This window comes from Centruroides vittatus, unplaced genomic scaffold (assembly GCF_030686945.1).
Source record: "Centruroides vittatus isolate TY-2023 unplaced genomic scaffold, ASM3068694v2 contig_439, whole genome shotgun sequence".
Taxonomy (NCBI): Eukaryota; Metazoa; Arthropoda; class Arachnida; order Scorpiones; family Buthidae; genus Centruroides; species Centruroides vittatus.
The window spans coordinates 3,401,855-3,429,709 of NW_027122239.1; the positions used below are offsets into that span (position 1 = coordinate 3,401,855).

A 27,855-nucleotide genomic window follows, 5' to 3' on the forward strand; every position below is an offset into this window, starting at 1 on the left:
GTTAAATATTTTTATAGGCTATATTTAATGGATATATATATATATATATTTTAAATTCAATGAAGGATTCGAAACGGGTGATCAAAGTACTGATCGACCTGAAGAAGGTGAAACAGAAAGGACTAATTTTGTATATAATCCACATTCGTCGTTATCAATTCAGAAGCAAAGACAAAGGTTGCCTATATTTAAAGTAAGATCAATTATTCTTCAATGAATAGTGAAAGGGTAATTTTTACTATGCATTACTACAATATGCCACATTATATTATGCATTATTACAATTATATTGCTTGGTAAAGCTTCTTACAGTAGCTTTGTTAAAGAACAGTTTGACAATTTCCATTTTAAGTTAGTCATTGCAGTGCTAGTGTAGTGATGTTTAAAAGTGCTGAAGGAAAAAATTTAAGATTGTTTTCACAAATACTCAATCAAATATTTGAAAAATTTGTTATATTAGTAAATACAAATGTTGTTGACTATCTCTGATATAACTTTCAGGTATGCAGAATATTTTCAGGATCTTTTTCCTCACAACATACACAAAATTTTTCTGAAAATTATTACACACTAACACAAAAAATAAAACAATTTACAAACCAATTTATGTAATTTAGAAAATTTAAATCAAGTAATATAAATTATATCCTCCAAAAGATGGAACTATTTAGAGTAAACAACACAACACATTATAGGTACAGAAAACATTCCAGCACATTTTAATTAAAAAAAAAAAAAACGTTTTCAGCTACTTTTAGGAGCCTGCTTCAGGTTATTAAGCTGTTTGAAAATCATGAGATTCTTTGTATTCCAAAACAAAATGTTCTACTGTAGCTTCTATATGAAATTATTTAAAATGACAACTAATAGTAAATATATAATTGGTACATAAACACATGAATACAATATAAGATGACAAAATTCACAAGACCCTTAAAATTTGTAAATTAGATTTCACTCTGTCCCAGTAGTAATTCAGTCTCACACCTGAAGAACTTCCAGCAGTTTGAAAATGTTTGTGGTGATTAACATTCTTTAATTTTAATTTTTTTATATCACACCGGTTATAGGTTCTAAGTGTGCAGTATTTTACACATCCCAGTGTTCTCCAGTGCAGTTTAATTAGATTTCATTTTGAGGAAAGTTGCAGAGCATTGATTGCTAAGCTTGTGATAAATAGCTTCCATGATTCTTATTGTTTGAATATCAAATATTTTTCATTGCAGTTTAATTATTCATATTGTGGGGATTTTCATATTGTGTGAGTGTGGTGACATAATTACCTTTGGCAATGTTTTATTCTAGTAGCTAAAGATCTAAAAGTAGAGCCAATATACGCTAGCTGTTTGTTGCATCTGAAATTGATCATCAGTATTGTCTATAGTCCAGGTGCATGCCTATCATTTTCATTATGTTTTCCATTTGTTTTTAATCTAAATATTGTAGGGTTTCTTTACAGAAAAATATATATATATTTCTTTTAGACTATACATACATAGATGAGTCTTAATCCATTTTTTGTCCTGTCACACACTTTGAGGCAATAACAATTCCATCGGCAAAGTTGACCTTTCTTTGTAGGCTACCATTTGCCGAAAAATGTAAAATAGTTATAAAAGTCCTTTAGCAGTAGCCAGCAAATAAAATTAATAATTACATTAAATAAAGGGTCAAACCTACAAAGAAAGGTCGACTTTGCTGATGGAATTGTTATTGCCTCAAAGCGTGTGAAAGGACAAAAAATGGATTAAGACTCATCTATGTATGCATGTATAGTCTAAAAGAAATATATATTTCTCTGTAAATTTCATATTTGTCCTGGCAAAAATTTTTATTTTATTTTATTGTATGGTTTCACTTATGAGCTATGTTTATGCCTAATTCATTAGCATTAATCTGGTGTAAATTTTGTTTAGTCTAAATTCATAGTTGATAATGAGATGCTTTTGTCTGTGGGTTATAAGCTATGTGTTGTTTGGGTTCTTTTACACACTATGGGTAAATTTGGTGATGAGCTTAGTATACAATGGTCCCTCTGATTTAGTAAGATATATCAGAGGGACCATTGTAACTTCCTTATTAGCAAAATTTAATAAATTTATATTATTTGCATAAATTTTACTTTAATTTTATTTTTTATTTGAATTTTTCAATTAAATACTCTAATATCACTAGCTTTTAACACCAAATGACATACAAAAACTATTTCAAACTTCAACAAACACTAAACTATTGAAATAAATCAGAGGAAACAATCATACAAACATATCATCAAATGTCAAATTAAGAGTTTTCTGACTGCTTGTCACAAGATAAAGACAGAATGAAAAACTGATTGACATTAACTACATTCAAATAAGTTATAAAAAAAAAAAACAACAAATCTTAAAATTTACTTGAGCATGCAAAGCAGTCTTAAATGAAAATTACAAGAATTTTTTTTTATTAGAGCAATTTTCTAGAAAAGGAAGTATGAAATAGTGTTTTAGAATTAAAATCAAATGGAGATTTTTAGAGAGGCTAATTTATTGAAACATACTAGATAAAAATAAACTATGTAAAAAAACATGTTAAATCAAAATCATATAAAAAAATTTGTGTAAAAACAGAATTGTGTATCTGTGTCTATGTGTATTCATCTGTGTGTGTGTGTGTAATAATGTAATTATGAGATAAAATATTGAAACTGAAGGCAAAATTATTTTTATTTTTAGAATAGAAACCATATTTTACATCTTTTGGAAAATTATCAGACTTTGATAATAGTAGGAGAAACAGGATGTGGTAAAAGCACTCAAATACCTCAGGTATGTAATATTGTTGGTTATGAATATTTTGAAACCAGTTATCACATTTCAAACTTTTAAAATCTCTTTAATATATTTTACTATCTTTATTATATAAAGTATAACTGTAATTACGTATAAAATTTAATTATTTTTTAGTTAATGTACAGGGTGATTCTGAAATCTGCACACAGATTTCATGAATCACCCATCAAATATTTGATGGGTGATCAAATATTTCATTAAATCAACCATCAAATAAATATATACATCAAATCAACCATCAAATATTTGTAAATAAAAGAGATATTTTGTGCGTGGCATTGTCTTAACATTGTTTCTATATGAGGTATTTGTAAATACTTTCAGTTTAAATTTGACAGTGTTGTTGATTTTTGTCTTTTTTCTCTCAACTTTTCTTGGAAAATTTGTTTTTTTTAAATTTATATATAATACTTTCCTACAAGTCTGTCTTATTGTATTTTATAGAAAAATTTGCAAAAGTTCTTTGCATATTTCTCTCAAATTATTATAAAATTTCATTTTAGAAAACAAATCTATGACATCACTGCCTACAAATCAATCTGTTATCAAAAACATCACAACACATTTAACTTCACGTTAAATATTTTTATTTTGGAAATAATAAATTAATAAAATAATTCAGTTATTAAGAGCAGTAATATAAATAATGACATGCAACTGACTAAGTGATGTTATTGTCATTTAATCAATTACTATTCCTTTATCTGAATACTAGATAGCACAGTGGTTCAATTAACGTTAACTTGCTTAAAATTAAAATTTAAAAAAATTTTAAAAAGCAGGCAAATTTATAAAACAAAAATTAAAATAAATTTAAGTTTGATTTTCTTTTGTGCGAAACAGTGCTAAAACAATTTTTATAGTCATGTCACAAAAGAAAAGAGAGTTGCATTTAATTAAAGAAATTGTAATTAAGGGTTCAAATTGCATGCAAAATTAAATAAATAATAATAAATAAATAAAAATTATTAAAAATAATTATAAAAACTAAATTAATACTAAATAAATTAAACCTAAAAATTAAGTAAAACTAAAAGTAATAATAAAATTTAAAAATAATAAAATAATATATCCTCTTCATACACATCGGGGTGCATATTAGATAAATACAACACTTACTTGAGCCTGTGACCGGTGTGAAAATAAACAAAATCAAATCAACAAACTTCTTCCGAACACCTTCTGTGTCCTTCCTCAGGTTAAAACGGCTGGATTTTTTTTTTTTTAACATTGTTCCGAACTTTTAAAAGGAGGATTTGATTGAGGTCCAATGACACATGGGGTCATGTGACCCTAAGATTAAAAAAGAATGCAACGCAAGAATATCTAAACACGCAGGAGAAAGACGATTCAGAACAGTAGGGAACACGACGGATACAGTGCTTGCGCAATGGACATTACGCAATCGAACTGTCATCGTTCAAATTCGTTTTTTAAAAGTTTGGAACGATGTTATAAAAAAAGAATCCAGCCGTTTTAACCTGAGGAAGGACATGGAAGGTGTTTGGAAAGCGTTTGTTGATTTGATTTTGTTTATTTTCACACCGGTCACAGGCTCAAGTAAGTGTTGTATTTATCTAATAAAATAATTACAATTTTGGCCTTTATGCCAAATCTGAAATCAAAATAAAATCAAATAAAAATTAAAATGTTTTTAAAAATCATTTATAAGTTATTTTGAAATTTTCAAATTGTAAATCAATCTTTAAATTTACTGAATAAAGATATTTGATGGAAAACTTGCCAAGTGTCTTTGGAACACAACACAACACTAGTGTTTACTAAGCCAAAATTTTAAATTTATGTTATTTATGTGTTGTGGTGATGGAACATTTTACTTTTAGAATATGTACAAATAAAATTTATTATATAGATTTAGTTTTTATATTATCTTTATCTGTATTCTGTATGTAACTGAAGGTTATTATTCAAAAATCAAACTTAAAGAATAGTTGCTAAGGGAGTAAATGAATAGTTATCTCTTCAACTTCAAGTCTGAGTCAAAAGTGAAGTCTTTTTGTGTCACATATCCCTACATAAAGACCTTCCTTCCCCTTTCTTAATTAATCTTTTCCATGAATTCATGCTGAGTCAATAGAGGAAGTTAATGGGTGGTTCTTTTGAAGGATGAATTGTAGCAAGCTGATTGTGACCTACTGCTTCCTTGTAAAGTTTTGGTTTCAGTTTCAGTAGGGATTGAAACATTTTGCTTTATATATATGTATCTCTCACTTGTCAAATCAATTAACTATAAAATAAAAAGTGGAGAAAAGTGACAAAATAATATATATTAATTTTTAAAATTCCTTTTAAAATATGAATTCAAATAAACATTGTAGAATGTATTATTGTAGATGTAACTTTTATTTAACATCATGTAAAATGTATAATATATATACATAATAATAATGATTATAGCATAGATATGCTAAAATCATTATTATTATTACAATTTTGTTGTGATTGAGGGAGTTAATCGATTTGGCAAGTGAAAAACATAACAACATCAAATTCAGTCTTTCCACAGTTTTTTATTATAGAGAAACTTTGTTATTGTACATTTTTTATTAAAGATTTTTTGTAAAAATGAATAATAACTGTTCTGTTACTATTACAATGGTTGTTTTTATTATTATTTTGTTTAAATTGATTATTCAGCAACATAAATGATGTCTTCTTCATCAGCTATATTTGAAGTCCCATCATGTCGACTTGTTCTTAAATTTTTGTAAGAATCATGTTTAGTAGGAGGAATAAAAATCATTTTTACTTTCATCCATCTTGATATAACCAGTATAACTTTTCTTTTTTCTAAAAACAATTGCCACCAAAATTAAAACAATCATTCAATATTCCACAAGTATACTTACTTCTGCAGTTTGGACTGTAACTAACTAATTTCTTTTACTTACTTTTTGTGACGAGATAACATTAAATAATTTACCATTATCTGCAGCATTGCAATCACAGTATGTGATGGCAGATTAATGTTACAGTGTGGAGTTAATTAGATTAGCTTCTGAAATAAATAAAATTTTTTTCGATGGGCAATGAAATTTTGTCAGTAAGTGGTATTGATCCTTATTATTAGGGAAACTTGTTATGAATATAAAAAGTTACAAGTATATCAAGTGCTTTGACACTAAAATTTTAAAAAATTTGAAATGCGGAGATAATCGATTTTGCTCGTGAATGGCTCATATATACAAACTAGTAATTTACTTTATCACTTCTAATGTAAAACCTAATGATGCATGAATATTTTGAAAGTACTGATAGTAGTGATAATTTTCATATTAGTATATTATAATATAATATACTAATATGAAAATTATCACTTTTAATTGTCCAGCACAAATGTTTTAACAAAAATAAAAACGTTTTCGATCGTTTTCAACGGTCATCTTCAGTTACAACTCAAATTAAAAAAAGAACAATAAAATAGAATACGTGCAAATAAAGGTGATAATTTTCATATTAAGTCTAATTTCCAGTAATTTAAAGTTGGTTTCTATATAATATACTAATATTATTTTCCATCTTAATTTCAATGTTTCTTTAAATATAATTACTGTCTCTTGAAGTATGTCAATTTAAACAGTTTTGTTACAGATTTCTGTACTAAGAATTACTTTTTTCGTCATTTGAGAGAAATTTTTTTAACTTTTGCAAATGTTTCTGTAAAATATAATGGAACAAATCCATATAAACATACATAAACAAAAAAATTGATTGTATTAAGAGAAAATCAACAACAAAATCTGTTGACACTGCAATGAAAGCAAGTATTCAACATATATAAATTAGGTCACTAACTAATAACAACAGAGATAATATAATTAAATCATCATTGATATTTATAGGTTGAAATACATTTTTATTTTTACCAAAAATAATGTCAAACATTTACTATAATTCAAAACATGAAATGCAAGAAGAATATGACTGTTGTTTTCATTACTCAATATATTTTTAACATGCCTTGCTGATTGTTTCTTAAACTGAGCATTGCTAGGTGCATCATCTAGTGCTTCACTAATTAAAGATGTACAAATGTTAAAACTATGCAGTAAATGATATTCGAGAGTCTGACTTTTGAAGTTTTTTACATAATACTTTTATCAATATAGAACTAATTTTCTACTTTATTTACAGAGCTTGTTAGTGATTCCAAACTGTTAGAAGTACACTATTTATTATGACATGTTTACTGTAATGAATAGTGTATTTTCTTCTAACAGCTGTTGTTAATTTTAATTCTGCAAGGCAAAGCATGCAATTAATTTTTTCTTTGACTGTTACCATTTGGGACTGTTAGCAGGATCTATAAACAAAATGAAATAAATTAGTTTTACACATTGATAAAATTATTACATAAAAAAACTTCAAAAGTTAGGCTTTCAAAATATTATTTACACATAATTTGTACATCTGATTATTGAAGTATAAAACTGCACACATACTGTAGATCTATCTTCTACATACATGTGATAAATATTAATATGTTTTATGTTTTTCTTCATTTTTGAATTAAACAAGACTCTAGATTGACTTTCCTAATAAAAATCACTTCATTATTTTTAAAGCATATTTATGTTTATGGTCTTTTGAAGTTATTTAAAAGTAGGTTATATTTTAAAAATAAACTGAATTAATCAAATTACTACATAATGTTTCTTATAAAAACTTTTTAAGATCACTGTAAGATATTTCCAATGGTAAAAACATGAGGAATTATAATGCTTTTATTATATTTAAAAAATGAATGGATAACATTACTTTTAAAATTTCATTAAGAAATAGACATTAGTTATGTAAATTCAAAATTTTAAAGACTCCTAAATATTAATTGGAAGGAAATAGATAATAGCTTTATTTCAATGAATGAAAAGATTTATTATAATTGAATATTTTGGAACACTTTTACAATAATTATGATTTTTAATAAAAATTTTAAATACTATATTGCATATTCATGTGAAGTGTATTTTTCAAAATTGAATGTAAAAGTATTAGGTTAAATTATTTTGAAAATGTTTAAGTATGATTGATAATATAATTTCTTTTATTTTTTAACTTAGTATTTATTAGAAGCCGGATGGTGTTCAAATGGCATGGTAATTGGAATTACTGAACCAAGAAGAGTTGCTGCAATAACAGTAATTATTTTTTATTTTAAATTATCATATATGTGTATATATGTATATAGTATAGTTTAATTTGAATTATAAAATTTGAAAATGTATCAATTTTTTTATTTTTATAATTATAAAACACCTCCAGATTGTTATAAATTATATTTCAAATACTTTAATTTTTTAGAATCAGTATACTTTAAAACTGAAACAGCACAAAATAGAAAATTTTCTGCTGATTATTATTATTATTGTTATTATTATTAGCAATTATCTAAAAAAATAAATTTTTATTAAATTAATGAGTGAGCATTAAAAATTCTCAAATGATCTTGTACCTTTCTGGAATATTGCAGCTTATGTGGTTTGACTAAAACATATTTGTCATCTGTGTAGTTTTACCAGATAAAGGATATCAGTTTGCTTTATGCACTTATCCAGGTACATTCACCATTTATGACAAGATAAGATTCACACATTAAAGGTAGACTGAGATCTTTCAAGCCAATGGCAATCCAGACTAACGCTCTTTAGATTCAAATTTATTTTATTTTTTGCTGAACCTCATATCAGTAGGAGCAGAATACAACAGATGTGTAAAACCCATAATTCTCATAAATACTAGATTGAGAAATAGTAACAAATGGCTCATTGGTTCAATATGAATGATGTTTGGAAAATTTTCTCATTAGTCATCCATATTTCATTTCTGTATTTCGTCATTCATTTTAAAGGCTTCTAGTTGTCTGATCAGTCTGAAATAGATTGCTTCTTACAATATTGGATGTTTGTCTTGGTAGTTAACACTTTGTAAATCATACTTTTCACTACATTGAATTATGTAGTAGCAATATGTGTTGAAAAACACCATTACTTTTCTCAAATGAATATCTCAATTCTACCAACCCTTTCTTCATAAATTTTTTGGCTTTTCTACCCAAAACTATTCTATTGCAACACCATTGTCAAAACTATTTGAGAATGTCGCAGATTGTGTTGTTTGGAACTCCTCCTCTTTCGAAATAGTCAGTAGTATACTTTTTTCTAACATTAATATTTCTAGAATAAAATTTGTTCATTTGTATTCACAACATGTCTGTTTTTAGAACCATTTTTCACAGAATAGTGCAAGCACATGGCCTGTAGTGCATGATATATATAGAACTTGAATATGAAATATTACTGTAATTTTCATAAATGAAGACAAACACCTGAAAACCAACACAAATTAACTCAAAGTAGTACTTTTACAAATGTTTTTGTCTGTTTGTAACAAACATCTTCATGTGAAATATATAGAACACAGAACTAAATGAACAAATTAAAATCGAGTACAATTTTCATTTACAATTTGAGAAGCATAATTTTTATAATATCTCCATTAAAATGTACACTGAGTATTTTTCACATTAGTTTAAGATTAGTCTGTAGTTTTAGTGCTCACTTGTTAACATAATATTTCATTCATACAAGTATTTTATTATAATTAATGTTTAACTAGGTTAAATTAAATTATATATATACAGTCGACTCCGCATAAGTCAACACCCCAAGAGGAAGTGGAAATGTGTCGAGTTATCCGATGTGACGACTAAAGCGAAGTTGGAAAAAAAACCACAAAACTACAAGTAATAGATGCAGTAGTGCGTTATACAGTAGTATACGCTTACAATACATTGTGTCCTCCATTTACAATTACTCTGTAGATGAAAAACTGAAAAATTCATTTAGTGTTGTTTGTTTTGAGCACTTAACTGTCTCGACTTTCTTTTTCAACGATCATGAACGCCTTTAAAACATCATCTTCGCAATTGTCAATTGTTGGCAAGTAACGTCTAAGGATTCTTAATGCCTCTAGCATGAGAAAATGCAAAATTGGATTCTGGTGTGACGTTGATGTAGATTGTATATTTTCTTTTTGTTTATCTGTTATTATTTTATACATAAAAATACATAAAATGTTAAGGCATTTTTATTAATATGTATATATATTAATAATAATAATAATGTATTATTATATTATTAAATATATTAATTATATATTAATAAATAAATCGACTCCTCCTCCTGAAAAAAAAAAAAAAATGAGTTTGCACCACACGTGCGGAGGTGCCATTTTTTCAGGAGGGGCTGATGACTTATCAGAGTGTGGAACAGCAAAAGTATGTTGACTTATCCAGTGGTGACGAGTTAAATGGTATCGAGTAAACTGGAGTTTTTTAACATTAATGCCTATGTAAGTCGGCCGGGACCACAGAAACTGACTACTTAACCGATGGTGTCGACTTATGCGGACTCGACTGTATATATGATGAAATTAATAATTTCATATTATTATTTAACCTGCTTAAATTAGTTACTGTTATTACTTAATTATTTCTTTTGCTTATTTTTTACTACAAATAAGTAGCAAGACATGAAATTACAAACCTCCTTCAAAAAAATTATTAAACACATTTTGTGTGAATCAGGAATCTGTTTTTCTATTGTTATTATTCTATGATCCTGTCATATTAGGGTTGAGTATTTTATCCAGCAATTCCAATATCCAAAGGTTAATGATGACAAAACAATTTTATTAAACTTCATTTTTTTTATTGCATATGCATTTTGGACTGTGTAACATTTCAATCTTTCTTCAATGCTATTATGACTGTACAAAACAATAACTGCAGATGGATAACTATTACAAATCCGTCAGAATACTATTACATTGATGATAATACAAAATTAGACATGTTAAAATATACAGAATTATAAAGATCTTAGTATCTTTTAATAAATTATCTAACAATTTATTAAAAGGTATTGAGATAAAGAACAGGACTTAATTTACATAAAAAACAAATTTAAAAAAAGATGAAATTAGAATTTATTAGTTAAAAACTATTAAATCAATAAAATATTTAAAATAAGAGTAACTTCTAATTTCAACAATAGAAATTTTGAAAATTGTTGTATGTAGAGGGTAAATAAATAATAAATTGTAAAAACAATTTAATAAATATGAAGGTTTACCAGAACAATTTTAAATTATAAAATATACTAGATATTACAAAATTTAATGTAAATTTTATACGATTTTCAAGATTGCCTAATTTTATAAAACAACATTTAATTAATTTAAAATAATATGATTCTTTTTAGCTTGCTACTAGAGTTTCTGAAGAATATGGAGGTATTTTAGGTCAAGAAGTTGGATATAGTGTTAGATTTAATGATAACTACAATCCAAAAGAAACAAAAATAAAGGTATTTGATATTGATAATGAAAAAATAAATTTTTTAAAATGTGTTTATAAAAAGATATAACTATTAAATTTATTAATGATTTTATTCAGTTCATGACTGAAGGAATTCTTGTAAGAGAAATGATGGGAGATCCTCTTCTCAGATCATATTCTGTTTTAATGTTAGATGAAATTCACGAACGCACCATGTATAGTGACATTATTCTTGGATTATTAAAGAAAATATTAAAAAAACGATTGGATTTATGTCTGATTATATCTTCAGCAACATTGGAAGCAGAAATGTTACAAGAATTTTTTAACTTTAAAAATAATACAATTGATGGGTGAGTTATTCATTACTACTAGAATATGTGCTTAAAATGTCCTAAAATACAAATTATTACTTACTTATTTTCATTCTAGAAATGAAGACTTTTAAATTAAAGCTTGGTAGATGGTTAATAGAAAGTTTATAATTAAACACTGTATGCTTGTATATTAATATGAAAAAAAAAACTTGGTACTTTTTCTTATTTTGTATTTAAAATTGAAAGTGATACATTGATTTCTGGAGTTAATATAAAAACTAGTAGATTAACACTAAACTAATATATCATAATATAAATGAATAATTAAACACAAACAGTAGATATGTAAATGTTTATATTAATATGTGAAATTTAAAGTTAAAAACAAATCAATTTTTTTTTTTTTGATGGAATTATAATCATTTAACGTCTAATATTTCCAAAAATATTAATCCTCATCCTTATCTTCATTCACAAATTATACAAAATTGAGTATAAGAACTCAAAGAATGTATATGGACAGAGAATGTTAGTTTGAAGTTGTAATTAGTAATATATACATACATAAAGAAAAATATTTGTTTGTCTTTTCTTTGTGCATTTGAAGACAATATGAGCCAATCAAACTTTCTAAAAGTCATTCTGTCATTTTAGAGACTGTCAATGACTAATTTTCATATACAATAAGAGAACCTATATTTATCAATGAAATTTTGGTAGTCTGTAGTATTAGAGCACTAGTGAATATCACCCTATGAATAAGTACAGGATACTTGCTAGAATAAAGAGGTTATTTTACATTATTAATTATATTTTATTTATTACTATCAGATACATACAACATTGCTCAGGTTAAAATAATTAAATTTTTAATATGGTTTTAATTTTATTGTTTGTCTTTATTACTTTTTGCTTATGTAATTCTGGATATCTCTGTAGTCATCTATATTTTGTCTTATTTTCTTTATTAAATGAAAATAAAAATTAGACCATGCATATGACTAATGATGCTATGATTAAAATATTTTAAATGTAAAAACAAAATTAATAACATTAATGAGGTCTATGAAAGGATGTAATATGAATACGTTTGTTGTTTATTCTAATTTTTATATATTAATGTCCTGGTCATTTCATTTATTAAAATGAACTATGTAAAAGTTTGGATTATTAGAAAATTATTATTTTTAAAACAGATATATCCTTTCAATTCTCTTATTTTTATGATTAATTCCATTAGGATTGAAGATACCTCTGTTATATTATCAATAGAGGGTCGTGAATTTCCTGTTGATGTTTATTATCTCAAGGAACCTACGCCAGATTATGTGAAAGCATCTGTTGATACAGCAATGAAAATTCATTATTCAGAAGAAAAAGGTGATATCTTAATATTTTTAACAGGACAAGAAGAAGTAGAAAGTGCAGTTACTTTATTGATGTAATTTTTATTTAAGAATATTTTTTTTAAATTAAATTTTTCCTCTTTGTAAAATTTTTTTTTTTTTATAGTGAACATGCTAAAGAAATCAAACAAAAACAAAATCATAATAAAATATTTGTTTTACCCATGTATGGAGCTCTTCCTGCTTCAGATCAGGTAATATATGTGCAATTAATTTAAAAATCCTTATCAAAAACCAAAAATAACATGTCTGAAATGAATTTCAAATTCAATACAAAATCTTTTGTAATCAGTATTGTTTTAATTTATTATAATTGAATAACTAATATCCATTCAAAAATTATTTTGTTTTCTTATCTTCCTTAAATTTTTTATATAAAAAATTAAAATAAGAAAAAAAAATTTTAAGTATAATTTTCAGATTACATTTAAATTAATATACTGTTGTTAGTGATGATTGCTTTTAGATTAAATATGCATTCATATCAAATATAGAATTATCACTGTATAATATGATAATGATTCCATATTTGATATGAATACAAATTTAATATTTGATATAAAATTCTATTTTAGAATATTCAGTGTTATAGATTATAAATATTACATAAGCATTTAGAATTTCAAATATTATAAAATGCATAGTATTACATATTGTATAATTTAATTATTTATTTAATTCATAAAATATGACATGAAATAAGTTATCATTGAAACATTATTCTAAGTGCTTAATTAAAACATCTAAAGAAATTTCTGGTCATATTGTCCAGTTGGATATTCCTTTTTTTTTTTTGGTTTAATCTTTTGGTAAAATATCACTGTAAAAAATGAATTGCTATGCAATTATGTTAGAATTTTTAATATATGGAATGAATGTATCAGTTTTAAGTATAAAAATATATTTACATTTATTTTTTAATTTGTATTAAATCTTGCTTTCATTTTTTTATTTAATGACATTGATATTTTTTCTCATTGATTGATGATCAGTTACTTAATGTGGTGTATCAGCATATTAAAACTATATGGCTAGTCTTAGTTACACTCATTATAAGCAGATCTGATCCATGGAGAAATCAGCCCACATAGGTAAAGGATAAGTACAACACTTCAACTGATACTGCTCATGATAAATTTTAAGGATCTGGATTGGGCTCAGATCTAGATTTATTATAATGAAAGACTTCACAATTGTCAACTTTTAAAAAGTTGTTTTCAAAAATGGATAAGGTAGTCATCATCAAAGAGCCAGCTGATGAAGGACAAGAAGGTCTGAAATGCATTCCCCAGATAATATTAATATAAGCCAATAAGTGTTGATTTCCTAATTAGGCAATATTCCCTATTCTGTGTTTAATAAGTCTGGTATCATAATGGATGTTGATTGTTGCTAATGAACTAGCAGACAACCAGACATGAAGCAAATGCAAGAAATAGTTCTAAAGTTTTATTAATATTGCCATTATTTAAAATTATCAAATTTGTCAGCAAATAATAAGTTGGGTTGATTTTGTTAATCAAAGAATTGACTGATTTTTCAAAAGTGAGCATCTGAGTATGTTCATTAATTCATAACCATGTTTAATATAGTACAGGTACTACTTATGGATGATATATCAGTCCTAAGTATCATTTTCATTAATAATTAATATCACAAGTGTGTGACGATAATTGTCAAATATTTGTGGTACAGTTTCATTACTGTAGAGAAATTAATAATTAATATTAAATGTATAGTAGCAGTAGCACAAAGGGGATGAAGACCCAGGACTACTCATAGGTATTGCCTGGGTGTGAAAGGGGGATAGGAAAGATGAGAAGAGTTGAGGAAGGCGGGAGGTGAAGAAAAAGTAAGATAGGATAGATGGTGAAGTAGGAAGACTCATCAGCGCCTGTATCGCATTTATTAACCAAACAAAAGATAATATACAAAATATATACAATGAATACATAAGTTACAAGTTGAAAAAAAAAGATGACAAGGAAAAAACTAAGTAAGGCGTAATGGGTGCATTAATACAGTAATAAACATACAAACATTAATACAGTAATAAACATACAAAAGGTCCAATAACAGTAGGACGAACTAGTTAAAGGTAGGGTCCAGTGTGCTGGTAGCGCGGATGAATTTTTCTAGGGCTGCAAAAATATCCGGATCTTCCACGAGAGCTTGTGGTGGACAGGGCCAATTGAAGCCCTTTTTTAGCGTTACTCTTTCCAGATTAATCCGGTGATTGTCATGTTTGGTGCAGTCAAAGATCAAGTGAGTGGCATTCTGTAAGGAGATGTCATCACAGTCACAATAGGGATATTCCCTAAGTCCAAATCGATGTAGGTATTGCCGGAAATTTCCATGATCTGTCAGGAGCTGTGTGTTATGGAAGTTGGCGCAGAAGTTCTTGTTTTGAAGTCTGGACGAGATGTTTGGAAAGTATTGGTAGGTCGCTCTTCCGGAGTCTCCGTCTTCCCACTCGCGTTGCCACAACTGGATGGCATAATATTAAATGTATATAAGTATTGCTCATAAATATGAACAATAATTATATACAAGAGTGATTCAACTTCTATGCAGAATTTTGAGTAATGAAAATGAAACTGCATGTGTTACGTAATCACAATACAGTCAAACCTGTTTTTATGCGGGGGATAGGGACCGCATTAAAAAAAATCTCACGAAACTTCACGAATGGCTGTAAATAATAGTTTTCGCAACACAATTAAAAAATATTTTTTTTATGCGGTCAACAGGGACCGCATAAAAAAAGTCTCACATAGAAAATAACTCAAAACCGTATGAAATAGAATTTATTGACAACAGATGTCAGCACTTGACTGCATCGTCTGGTCTATCGTCTGTTTTACATATTTTTGTCCAGGTGGTGTTTTGTTGACTTAAAAAGTAAATTATTTCATTTTTTGCATATTCATGCAATAATATTACTATAATAAGTGCATTTATGCTATAATAAGTTTATTTAGCTATAATAAGTCAACGTAAGACATGATGAATCGCACGAGACTAGTCGCCAACTATACCGCACAAATTAAAAATTCGCATTAAAAAAATCGCACATAAAAAGAGCGCATAAAAAACAGGTTTGACTGTATATGTTTCTCTGAGGACAGATTTAATGAAGATTTTACTCATTATTATCATTTACAGTTTTTTATAAAACTCATCTCTGTTCTCAAAATTAAGCTTTCTGCTATTTTATAATAATTAATTTTTAAAATAAAATATCATAACAGATAGCACATCTGTTATGATATTTTATTTTAAAAATTAATTATTATAAAATTTTGAACCACCACAATTTTGAATATCGTTCCTGCAAAAGTTAGGCAACTGGTTGTTGGATTTTTTTTTTTTTTTGGTTTCTGTTGCTATTTTAATTTCATAAAACTTTATCTAGTTAAACATTAATTATAATCATTAGCATTAACAAATAAACTAATATTTATTTTATGTATATTATTATGCAACTTTTCTATTAATTCCTATTAAATTTTTTGGTGTGTTTTGTCCGTATAGATAGAGATATCTCCCATCTTGGAGATCTCCCAGAGAATTTGTTTTCTATCTTTTATAAAACAAAATAATAAATATAATTAATACTGTTAATTTTGGCTCGATTTGACTATTGTTTTGTCATTTTAACATCTTATATTTTTACAAAATATAGAAATATGATTGTTCATACATTTATGCTGTATTGTAGGACTATGTTTCCTAATAGAATTTACATTGTTATAATATGAAATATTTCAATATAATTTAGTTTTCCTATATTAAAATTTTGTTTGAATATTTATTATATATATGAGCCGCTCACTTGCCAATTCGATAACTCCATAAAACAAAAAGTATAAAAATTGATAATATAAATCATTTTTTAAAATTCCTTTTAAACTTTAAATTTAAATAAACATTGTAGAATGTATCTTTATATACTGTTATATTAAAGCATAGCTTAATGTAATGATATATAAAATTAGTTATGCAAAAAATGTAAAAATAATAACGATTATATTAAAGATTTACAAATGGAGTTAATCGATTTGGCCTGTGAATGGCTCATAAAATGAATAATAATAATATACAGAGTATCCCATATGTCTGGCTGCTTAGAATTTACCATATTTACTCACATATAAGACAATCTTGCATATAGGACAAGGTGTGACTTTAAAGATCAAAATAAAGAAAATTAGATTTATTAATACAATTCTAATTTTATTTCATTTAATCATAAATGAAATATAAGATGCATGTAATTGCCCACAAAATTATTGTCCCACAAAAATTACTGACATTTTAAACTTTGAAGAAAAATCTTGTAAAATCAACAACATAATTTGTTCATGTTTAATATAGTACAGGTACTACTTATGGATGATATATCAGTCCCAGAGTTTCTCCGTTGATTACACTTATGAGTTTCTCCAAATTCTGATTTCTTAATAATCATCTGTTTTCACGTGGAAATGGATTAAAACTTATATCGGGCTCACATGTGATTTTGGAATTTCAATTTGGAATTCAATTCAAAAGTTTTGCTTTTCCTATTGCTATTCATCTTTACTCCTGACACAAGAACGATTTCAAACGACCTAGATAAAATACTTTTGTTTTTAAACATCAGAGGATGAGCATCCAGTAAAAAATGCAAATACAGTAATACCTCGACTTATGCAAACATGGGAGTTATGCGATTTTCAAATCTCATCGATTCGTCTTTTGTTTGAGCGCCATGCATCTCTTGATTACTCACTCCCCCCACACTATTGTTCAGCTTACATGTTCGGACATGTCGCGCGGAATTGACGCATAGCTATAATTTATTTTGTGTTATTTATTTCTGTGTTTGTTATATCTACGGAGACTTGAGAGACTCTACTATGTCATCCAAACGAAGTAGAACTGATTCTTCTGCATCAAACAAGAAAAGAAAAACTTTATCTTTGGAATTTAAAGTTAACATTATTAAAGACTTTGATACAAAAATGAAAATTTGTGAATTGGCAAAGAAGTTTGATCTACCGGAATCGACGGTCAGAACAATTATATAAGGTAAAGAAAAAATTCTCAAAGCTGTGAAAACTTGACAGAAGGCCTCAGTTCAATTGAAAAGGGGTTACAAATTTTAGAAAATATAGACTCCAAGGAAGAGCGCATCTCTTCTACAAAACAAGAAATAAAAAAATTATTAGCATGCTACGAGAAAACTTTGCGGGAGAAAAAAAATCTTTGAGCCGTCAGACGAATTTGTTAGATCTTATGAAGCCTTCTACATCAAAATAACTTCGGTTTACGATTTTAAATAATATAATTTGTTATACATATGTATTATCTAAGATTTTACTAAACGTTTTTTTCTAAATTATTGTTTTCTATAGTCTCCGGCCCCAAGTAAAGATAATTTGTATGTATTTATATGCGAAATTATACCCCATCTTACGCGAATTCGACTTACACGGTTATCGCTCGGTCCCACCTATCGCATAAGTTCGGGGTATTACTGTACATGGTTTACAAAAATTATCGCAAAAACACAAAGAATCTTTTGCTTGGCATATAAGACAACCTAGGTTTTTGAAGCAGTGAAAAATAAATAAAAACCTTATCTTATATGCAAGTAAATACAGTATTTTGATGTTTGTTAGTCATTTACAGGTGAAGCATGGTGCTAAGTAAGGAGGAACAAATTCAAGTCATTTTGATGATGGGAACCCTCAGTCAGCATAAAGCAGCTGAAAAGTTTTAAAGGCTACATCCAGACTTCTGTATGTTGTGATTGGTGGAAAGTTTAGATACAGCCTGTTAAACTTTTCAGCAACTTAATGCTGACTGAGTGTCCTCATTGTCAAAATAAGTTGAATTTATTTCTCTTTACTCAGCACCATGCTTCATCTATAATAGAATAAACAAATTTCTATATACAACATCTCTTTAATCCAAAAACTTGTTTGGTAGATGATCTCACAGATTTCTGGTTAGAAACAGCTTTATTTTATGAATTAGACTACAAATGCATTTTGGGTTGGTTTAAGTTCCCAACCTCTCTTCAGTGCTGTACGAAAAAACGACAATATATTTAGTGGCACAACATTACTCAAATACTGCAAAAAAATATTTTTTACATGACAAATCACTTACATATTATATAAGGACATAAATTAAATTTTTCAATATCTAATGTTTCTTATTGACTTTTTCAACTTCATAGTATCTGGTGTATGTTCTTCTCTCAAGAAACACCTAAGATAGTTCATGTCTTGTTCTAATATTAAATTGAATAAACAGCAACCATATTACAGTGAGAAGAATAAACAAACAATAACATAACTTCTAAGAGGGTCAGATGATGGAACACCCTGTATGTGTATGTATATATATACATATATACAGTCAAGTCTGCATAAGTCAACACCTCAAGGCAAAGTGGAAATGTGTCAAGTTATCTGATATGATGACTAAAACAAAGTTGAAAAAAACTACAATTAGAAAAATACAGTACATGCAATGTATCTCTCTGACCACCCATCACTGGCACTAAAGTTGGTTTATACTCCAAGTACCTCAGCGATTTCCATCGCTTTTTGTTTCAGTATCGGTCCTGAACAGGAAGATTCAATGAACAAATTTGCTTTAGCCAACATACCAGAGCATCTTTGACATCTTTGTACAGTGACTTTCTCTGGCATTTTCGAGACAGCCATGATGAAGACCCAAGAAAAAGTTTCTTAATTTCCTCTTTTTCTTCAGAATTCCTACTGATGTTGCTCTTGGAAGGTTTTCTTGTTTTGCAAATTCGGCTTGCAAAGTTTTATCATCAATACATTCAAATTCAGATACAAGTTCATATTTTTCCTTTGGTGTAAGTGTTGTTAGGTTTCAGATACTCATTTCTAACAGAAATGTGAAACATTTTCTGCAAATAACACATGAATGAAAGCTGAGAAAATGCAAAATTGGATTCTGCTGTGACATTAAGCTGTGTGGTGTGAACTCATTTTTTTCAGGAGGGGAGTCAACTTATCAGATGTCTAAATGAGTGTGGAACAGAAAAAGTATGTTGATTTATCCAGTGGTGACAAGTTAAACAGTGTCATGTAAACCAGAGTTTTTTAACATTAATGTAAGTTGGCTGGGACCAGTGGTGATATTTCGAAATAGTTAACAAAGGGTTCGCTAGCAGAAAATTTTTCCCTGACAATCACTGACAAACGAAATGGAAGTTTTGGCTAGAAATAAATATAATACCTTTTCTTGCGATATATCTAATAATCAGTGGCGTATTTGGAACATAACGAGCCTTCTGTGAAGGCCAGGTAACAATAGTATATTAGTGCTGTTAACCTTTTTTTTTTTTTTTTTTTTTGGCAGAGAAATTTTTCACCCCGAATGGCACTGCTGATAATAGACAGATGTCATCATCTCTCGAGATACAATATCCTTTTTATTTCGCTATCCATAGCCCGACACGTGTTCCACAGCCATCTTGTATTATCTCGCGCGCGTGAGATTGTGGGATCTCTCTTATGACTGGATCTAGTTTCAAGAACTCTCTTGAATCAATCGCGATTAAACCTCGTTTCAGTCGAGAGAGATCGCATCAAGACATAGTCCCCAACCTTGCTCACAATCTAGATTGAAATGCTCGGTGCAAACGGGATATAAGGCTCTAGTTTAGTAGTATTACAGAGTATAATATGTATATTTTAATATATTTTTTAAAAAAAATAAAACCACTGAGAAATGTTCCGTGTGTTTAACAAGGTTCGGAAAACTGAAAATTTTAACAACGGGTTCGGCCGAACCTGTGCGAACCCGCTGAATATCACCACAGGCTGGGACCACAGAAAACTGACTACCTAACTGACGGTGTCTAGTTATAATGAGGACTTGACTGTGTGTGTGTGTATGTATATATAAAATATATATATATATATATACTACATATACAGTGAAATCCCATTTATCCAGATCCTGTTCAACTGGATATCTGCACTATCTGGATTGGTTTCAATAATTCCTTCTTTTTAAATCTTTACACATTTTGTGGAGAAATTATTACTTTTTGCAATTTTTGTGAGATTATTGAAGTATTATTTACAACCTTAATATGTATGTACAGTACCTATGTAACAATCTCATGTTTGCAAGAATAAAAATACACACTTCTCATATGCACTGAATAATATTAAGTAAAGCATGCAAATTTATTTTCAATCATTAAAGAGTATTTTCAGCATGAAATTTTAGACTTTAACTTCAATACATTATTAATTTCAGTTTATCTGGATTTTCATTAATCCGCATCTGATTTGTCCTGTTTAATCCAGATAAACAGCATTTGACTTTATATTGATGCAAATTATAATTATCAGTTTTAAATTTTTAAATATGTCTGAAATATATTGCATTCTTTTCAGATGAAAGTTTTTCAGTCTACTCCAAATAATGTCAGAAAGATAGTGGTTGCTACAAATATTGCAGAAGCATCACTTACAATAAATGGAATTGTATTTGGTAATGCTGTTATTATTGATTTTCTGTTCTAATAAATTTAATTTTATTCTGTAATAGTCAAAAGTATTACAAGTAAATTCATGTCTTTTTATAATTACAGTATAACTTAATTCAAAATATTAATTAAAGAATAATAATTAAATATTTAATTTGAATTGTATTTCACAAAATTCATTATAACAATTTATGATCAAATTTGTTTTCTTTATAAAAATATTTTTTAAAGCTTTTGAGATTATGATTTTTAACTTAAATTAGTTAATATTCTTTAATTACAGTAATAGATTGTGGATTTGTAAAATTACGCTGCTACAATCCTTATACTAATACGGATTCACTTATTGTTGTACCTGTATCACAAGCTTCAGCTGAACAGAGGGCAGGACGTGCAGGAAGAGTTCGATTCGGAAAAGTGTATCGTCTCTACACAGGTTTAAATATTTTATATAAAATAATTTATTATAATAAAATATCTATTTTGTTTAATGTTACTTTTAGATTTTACTTAACATTATCAATAACATTATTTTTTAATATATATTATTTACACAAAGACCAACAACTGCCGAATTATCGGGCTAGCAAATGGCTATAGTAATATTAATAATTTAAGTTAATTTGGTTCTAGAGTTAGGCGTTAGGCGCCATCTCTTGCTAAATTTAATAATTAGAATTTTAATTAAATAATTTAAATAAATTTAGGCCTAACTGGAAGAAAAGAATCGGCCCGAAGCGGGACTCGAACCCGCAACTTCTGCTATCCGTGCAGACACGTTACCAGTTACGCTACCCAGACCTTCGGTCCGATCTCCCCTTCCAGTTGATATAAGATTACCGTACGACCATCGACGGTCATTACAATGCCGGCTGGGGACACATTAATTGCCCACGTCCTCCCAAAGGCACTCAACGTTGTTGTTGGTCTTTATATATAACGGTTGTTGTTGGTCTTTATATATAACGGGTTAGTTGTTGTTTATTTATATTTATACGCCTTGCCGGGGTTTGCGATGGCCGGCTGAGCGCCTTTGGGAGGACGTGGGCAATTAATGTGTCTCCAGCCGGCATTGTAATGACCGTCGATGGTCGTACGGTAATCTTATATCAACTGGAAGGGGAGATCAGACCAAAGGTCCGGGTAGCATAATGTGTCTGCACGGATAGCAGAAGTTGCGGGTTCGTATCCTGCTTCGGGCCAGTTAGGCCTAAATTTATTTAAATTATGTAATTAAAATTCTAATTATTAAATTTAGCAAGAGATGGCGCCTAACGCCTAACTCTAGAACCAAATTAACTTAAATGAAGCGTGCAATGCCATAATGTTGTAAATGCCAAAAAACAAACTTTTCAGGAGAGAGAAAAAACACTTTTTCTAATGAACAAACTTTAATCAAATGCTAGAAAAATTATTTTAACAATTTACACTTTGGAATAAAACATTGGGTTTAATTTCAAACACCTAAGTATGATGGTAAGGAAACAAAAAAAGTTTAAAAACAGGGTTAGAGCCATAATGTTGTAAATGCCAAAATTGTGCAAGTGCATAAAATTGTAAATGGCAAAACCAATTGCAATCATAAAAGTAATGTTTCTACAGCTGAAAAACAGTTTTAAATACCAAAAACTTACATTTAAATTATTAAACACAATTTACAAATTCAATATCAATTTTAACATTAAAAACTAGCAATAATCTATTAGTGACTGCTTCCTGGCTTCAACAATGTTGGGCCCACAGTTTTGGTACTTGAACTGGGCTGTGATCTTTATCAATTGTAATATAATTATGATAAATAAAGGAAAATATAAACAATAAGGTATTAATTTAGTGTAATAAAAATTAATATGTATTTAAAAACTTCAAATTTGAAAGATTAATGGAAGTCCAAATATCATTTTGAAATATCAAATAATAAGGTGATACAGGTTAACTATTAATAAACTGGCATTCAGTTATCCAGTTCTGGATAAAAAACTCACTGCGTTACAAATTGGAACAACAAAATGATGTAAATGTAAACCGTAATATTTTACATGCCAAAAGTCATGTGGTTTGCACTTTGGCACTTAAAACGTTATGACTTGCACATAAATTCATCTTCGAAATATAGCCACTTAGAGCGCCACTATCGCCACAATGTTTTTTTGTAGGAAAAAACATTGCATTTAAAATTCATTTCTTCAATAAAATGTATTTTGAGAAAAATGGGCATTGCACGCTTCAAATTATTAATATTACTATAGCCATTTGCTAGCCCGATAATTCGGCAGTTGTTGGTCTTTATATATAACGGGTTAGTTGTTGTTTATTTATATTATTTACACATTTACCATTATTGAAAGCCTCAAAATATTTAACAATAAAATCATGTATATAATTTTTTTTATTACTAAAATGTCAAATAATAAATGTAAATATTTTATTAATGTCATGATTAATCATTACATTTATAATGTTTATTACTAAATTTGATAAGTATATATGATAATCAATTCAATATTCTATTACTGAATTGATCAATATACAGTAGACCCCCCTATAACACGTAGTAGTATATAGTTGAGAGACTGGAATAATTTGTTAAACTTTTAACATTTTATAACTTTTATTGCAGTAACTCTCACAATTTCGCAGAAAGATATTGAGCAGGGGCAAAAAACCGATGGAAATTACGATAATTAGTCAATTGCTCGAGCAGTTCTGAGATTTTTTTGTATTCCAAAAACTCTCCTAGACATCAAAACCACACCCATTTTAGGTGCCCCTTTGGATATACTTTCCAGCGCGATTTGAACGAGTGTTTTTGAGATAATTTGCTGTTTTATATGTAGATATAAGAGAATTAATACGTTTGCTTCTTAAGAGAATCAATATTTATATATATAACTTTAATATTTAAGAGATTTTTATATATAAGTTTTCGTTAAGAGGCATTGCTGGCGCCCTGTTGGCAAAATATTAAACATCATTTTTTTGTATTTTTTTAATATGTTTTTTTGTGTCGCAATGATGATTAAATAAATGACAACAATTTCTTTCTCTCTCTCTTTTATTAGAAATAAAAACAAAAATAATGAAATTTAAAATAATTATAAGTTACGACAAATGGCTCTCGGAGTTCTTTGAATGTGTGAAGTTCTTTTATAATCAATTTCCCTAAACTCCTACAGCACCTAAAACCAATAAATATTATGTTGCATATTTATTTTAAAAACTTTTTATTATGAATAGTCTAAATTAGAAATTTCGAAAAACTGAAAGAAGTTTTTTAAAGAAAATCTGAAAAAAAAAAGCAGAGGGCGTTAGTTGTTCTTTCTTCAAGATAAAGAATAAAAGATGGATGACTAATCATTGTGCAAAATTGTAATAATTAAACCTAGTTCAATAGTTTTTACCGTTGCTTTTTGACTTATGAAGCTTACAATTGTTTTAAATAAGTACGAGTTGTACAAGAAGTTGAAGCGATCGATAAGATCGACTGATGTATCGCTATCAACCACGTCTATAGAGAGGTTTCAAGGTCGCATGTCACGTGATAAAACACACGTTTGCTCCGCCCATTTGCCATTTTTGTGGTAGTTTTCGCTCGCTTAGCTTGCACGTGGTCTGTTATTCGACGTCTTTTTTTAGTTTAAACGTACAAAAATACTGCAGTTCTATTATCGTGGATTAAGTTAAAAAAGATTCTTTTCTTGCGGGCTATCCTAGCAGTCTAACAGGACGACATGCAGCTCTGTACGAAGAGAAAATTTCGTCATGTCAAGGCGATCCATACGAAGCCAGTTTATCAGACTTTGTCGTAGATCAAGAGTTGTGGCCGAAAGTAGAATTTGGTGATATTATAAACTATTTGGTTTTGACAACAAATTTCTACACCCTGTCACAAATGAAAGCTTATAAATCTTTAGAGGCCCATAACTATTTAACAAGTGGCTGGGTTTCTCCTGATATAAAAGTAAAAGTAATGAATAACAGCGAAGTAATATTGCCTGGAAAGATATGTTTTCTTTTGTTTGTTTAAACTCGTGTTTTTACGTATTTCTTAACTAAGAATTTTTGTCTGAAAGTAAAAGTCTAATTAAAAACAGCTGTGGAAATTTTTTAATTCAAATTGTTCAGTACCTTTATTTTCTAGTTGAAACTAGCATATAATAAGCCTACTTGCTTTTAGTTTTCACGTGTAATGTTTATAAGTTTGCACTAGCTAAAGCCTGAAATTACATTAGTTATTCATTTATAAATGCACTATACCTAACTAAACTAATATAAGCAAATCAGTAAAGTCTTTTAGGTTTTAAAATATAACTTAGTGTTTATTAACGTAAATATTGAAATGAAATGTTTCCGACAAACTCTTGTATTGATATTCACTTTATTCGTAATGAAATTTTTCTGGTTAATTCTCGAGAGCCATGCAGTTTGCCTTCGTCGTGAAAGCTCTTCAGTTTGGGATCCTTGATGACAAATAATGCCGGGAATTTTAAAAAATGATGTTCCTTTGTTCTTGAGTGAACTAGCATTACACCCAATTACACAACAAATCACCATAGTGATATTTGCGACGAAAAAAAATAACACAAGAACTCCAGTTAAAGCGCACGTGAACACACACAAAACGTAAACAACTCACAAAGAGTCACAAAGATGGCGCTGGACAATTGCGCATGCTCATGACGTCGACATGAAACCTCTCTATAAGTACTGTACGAATCGAAATGAATAATATGCACAGTGAAGGTAAGAAGTTTAAGATTGAAAAAAGCGTAAAATTTGATCGTAAGCGAATTAAAGTTATAAAAAATTTTAAGAGTTAGCTCTAGGAAGCTTTAGCTTAAATTTATTCTGAATATTAAAAAAAACTAAAGAATTTAAATTGAAATAATGCCTAGACAGCTATCTTTGTCTCGAAAAAAAAAAAGGTATATCTTACCTTACGGAATATTCTCCAAAAAACTTCTTACATCTATTATTTAAAATTTATATAAAGTTTTTTGAAAAACTTTATATTGATCTTCTTCTCCTCCTTCAAATAATAATCTTTTTACTAAAATATAAAAAAGATAATTACCGTTATGATCCATAATTTTCCACTTCTAATTCGCTTACGATCAAATTTTACGCTTTTTAATTTCAATCTTAAACTTCTTACCTTCACCGTGCATATCATTCATTTCGATTCGTTCTTATAGACGTGGTTGATAGCGATACATCAGTCGATCTTATCGATCGCTTCAACTTCTTGTACAACTCGTACTTATTTAAAACAATTGTAAGCTTCATAAGTCAAAAAGCAACGGTAAAAACTATTGAACTAGGTTTAATTATTACAATTTTGCACAATGACTAGTCATCCATCTTTTATTCTTTGTCTTGAAGAAAGAACAACTAACGCCCTCTGCTTTTTTTTCTTGCGGATTTTCTTTAAAAAACTTCTTTCAGTTTTTCGAAATTTCTAATTTAGACTATTCATAATAAAAGTTTTTAAAATAAATATGCAACATAATATTTATTGTTTTTAGGTGCTGTGGAGTTTAGGGACATTGATCATAAAAGAACTTCACACATTCAAAGGAGAACGCCGATAGCCATTTGTCGTAGCTTATAATTATTTTAAATTTCATTATTTTTTGTTTTTATTTCTAATAAAAGAGAGGGAGAAAGAAATTGTCATTTATTTAATCATCGTCGCGACAGAAAAAAAAAAACATATTAAAAAAATAGAAAAAAATTATGTTTAATATTTTGCCAACAGATGGCGCCAGCAATGCCTCCTAACGAAAACTTATATATAAAAATCTCTTAAATATTAAAGTTATATATATAAATATTAATTCTCTTAAATATATATAAAACTTTTTTTTTTAAAATAATGATTCTCTTAAGAAGCAAACGTATTAATTCTCTTATATCTACATATAAAACAGCGAATTATTTCAAAAACGCTCGTTCAAATCGCGCTGGAAAGTATATCCGAAGGGACACCTAAAATGGGTGTGGTTTTGATGTCTAGGAGAGTTTTTGGAATACAAAAAATCTCAGAACCGCTCGAGCGATTTACTAATTATCGTAATTTCCATCGGTTTTTTGCCCCTGCTCGATGTCTTTCCCGCGAAATCGTGAGAGTTACTGCGATAAAAGTTATAAAATGTTAAAAGTTTAACAAATTATTCCAGAGTCTCTTAACTATATAATACTCACGGTGAAAAAATTGCGGTCGTATTCCTATAACACGCTAAAAGAGACTCATACAACATGGTATAACGTCATCGCCAACTCGTGTCGCGACAGGATTGAGCAAATCTGGGCCAAAAGTGGATATTGTACAAACCGTTGAGTTTAAACGAGCACTGGACCTAGTAAAAAACATTTATTATTCAACGGCCATAAAAATTATATTTTTATTAAT

The 27,855-nt window shown here is 28.2% G+C and overlaps 1 protein-coding gene across 1 annotated transcript in view; it reads left to right on the top strand.

The window, feature by feature from the left end:
• LOC136977056 (probable ATP-dependent RNA helicase DHX35) overlaps positions 1–27,855 on the top strand; it is a 39,969-nt gene that overhangs the window by 197 nt on the left and 11,917 nt on the right. The window contains exons 2-10 of the mRNA XM_067272492.1: positions 66–193; positions 2,715–2,807; positions 7,913–7,990; positions 11,114–11,218; positions 11,308–11,543; positions 12,748–12,948; positions 13,020–13,107; positions 21,352–21,448; positions 21,727–21,879. Coding sequence (XP_067128593.1) covers positions 66–193; positions 2,715–2,807; positions 7,913–7,990; positions 11,114–11,218; positions 11,308–11,543; positions 12,748–12,948; positions 13,020–13,107; positions 21,352–21,448; positions 21,727–21,879 — 1,179 coding nt within the window. The remainder of the gene's footprint in view (positions 1–65; positions 194–2,714; positions 2,808–7,912; positions 7,991–11,113; positions 11,219–11,307; positions 11,544–12,747; positions 12,949–13,019; positions 13,108–21,351; positions 21,449–21,726; positions 21,880–27,855) is intronic.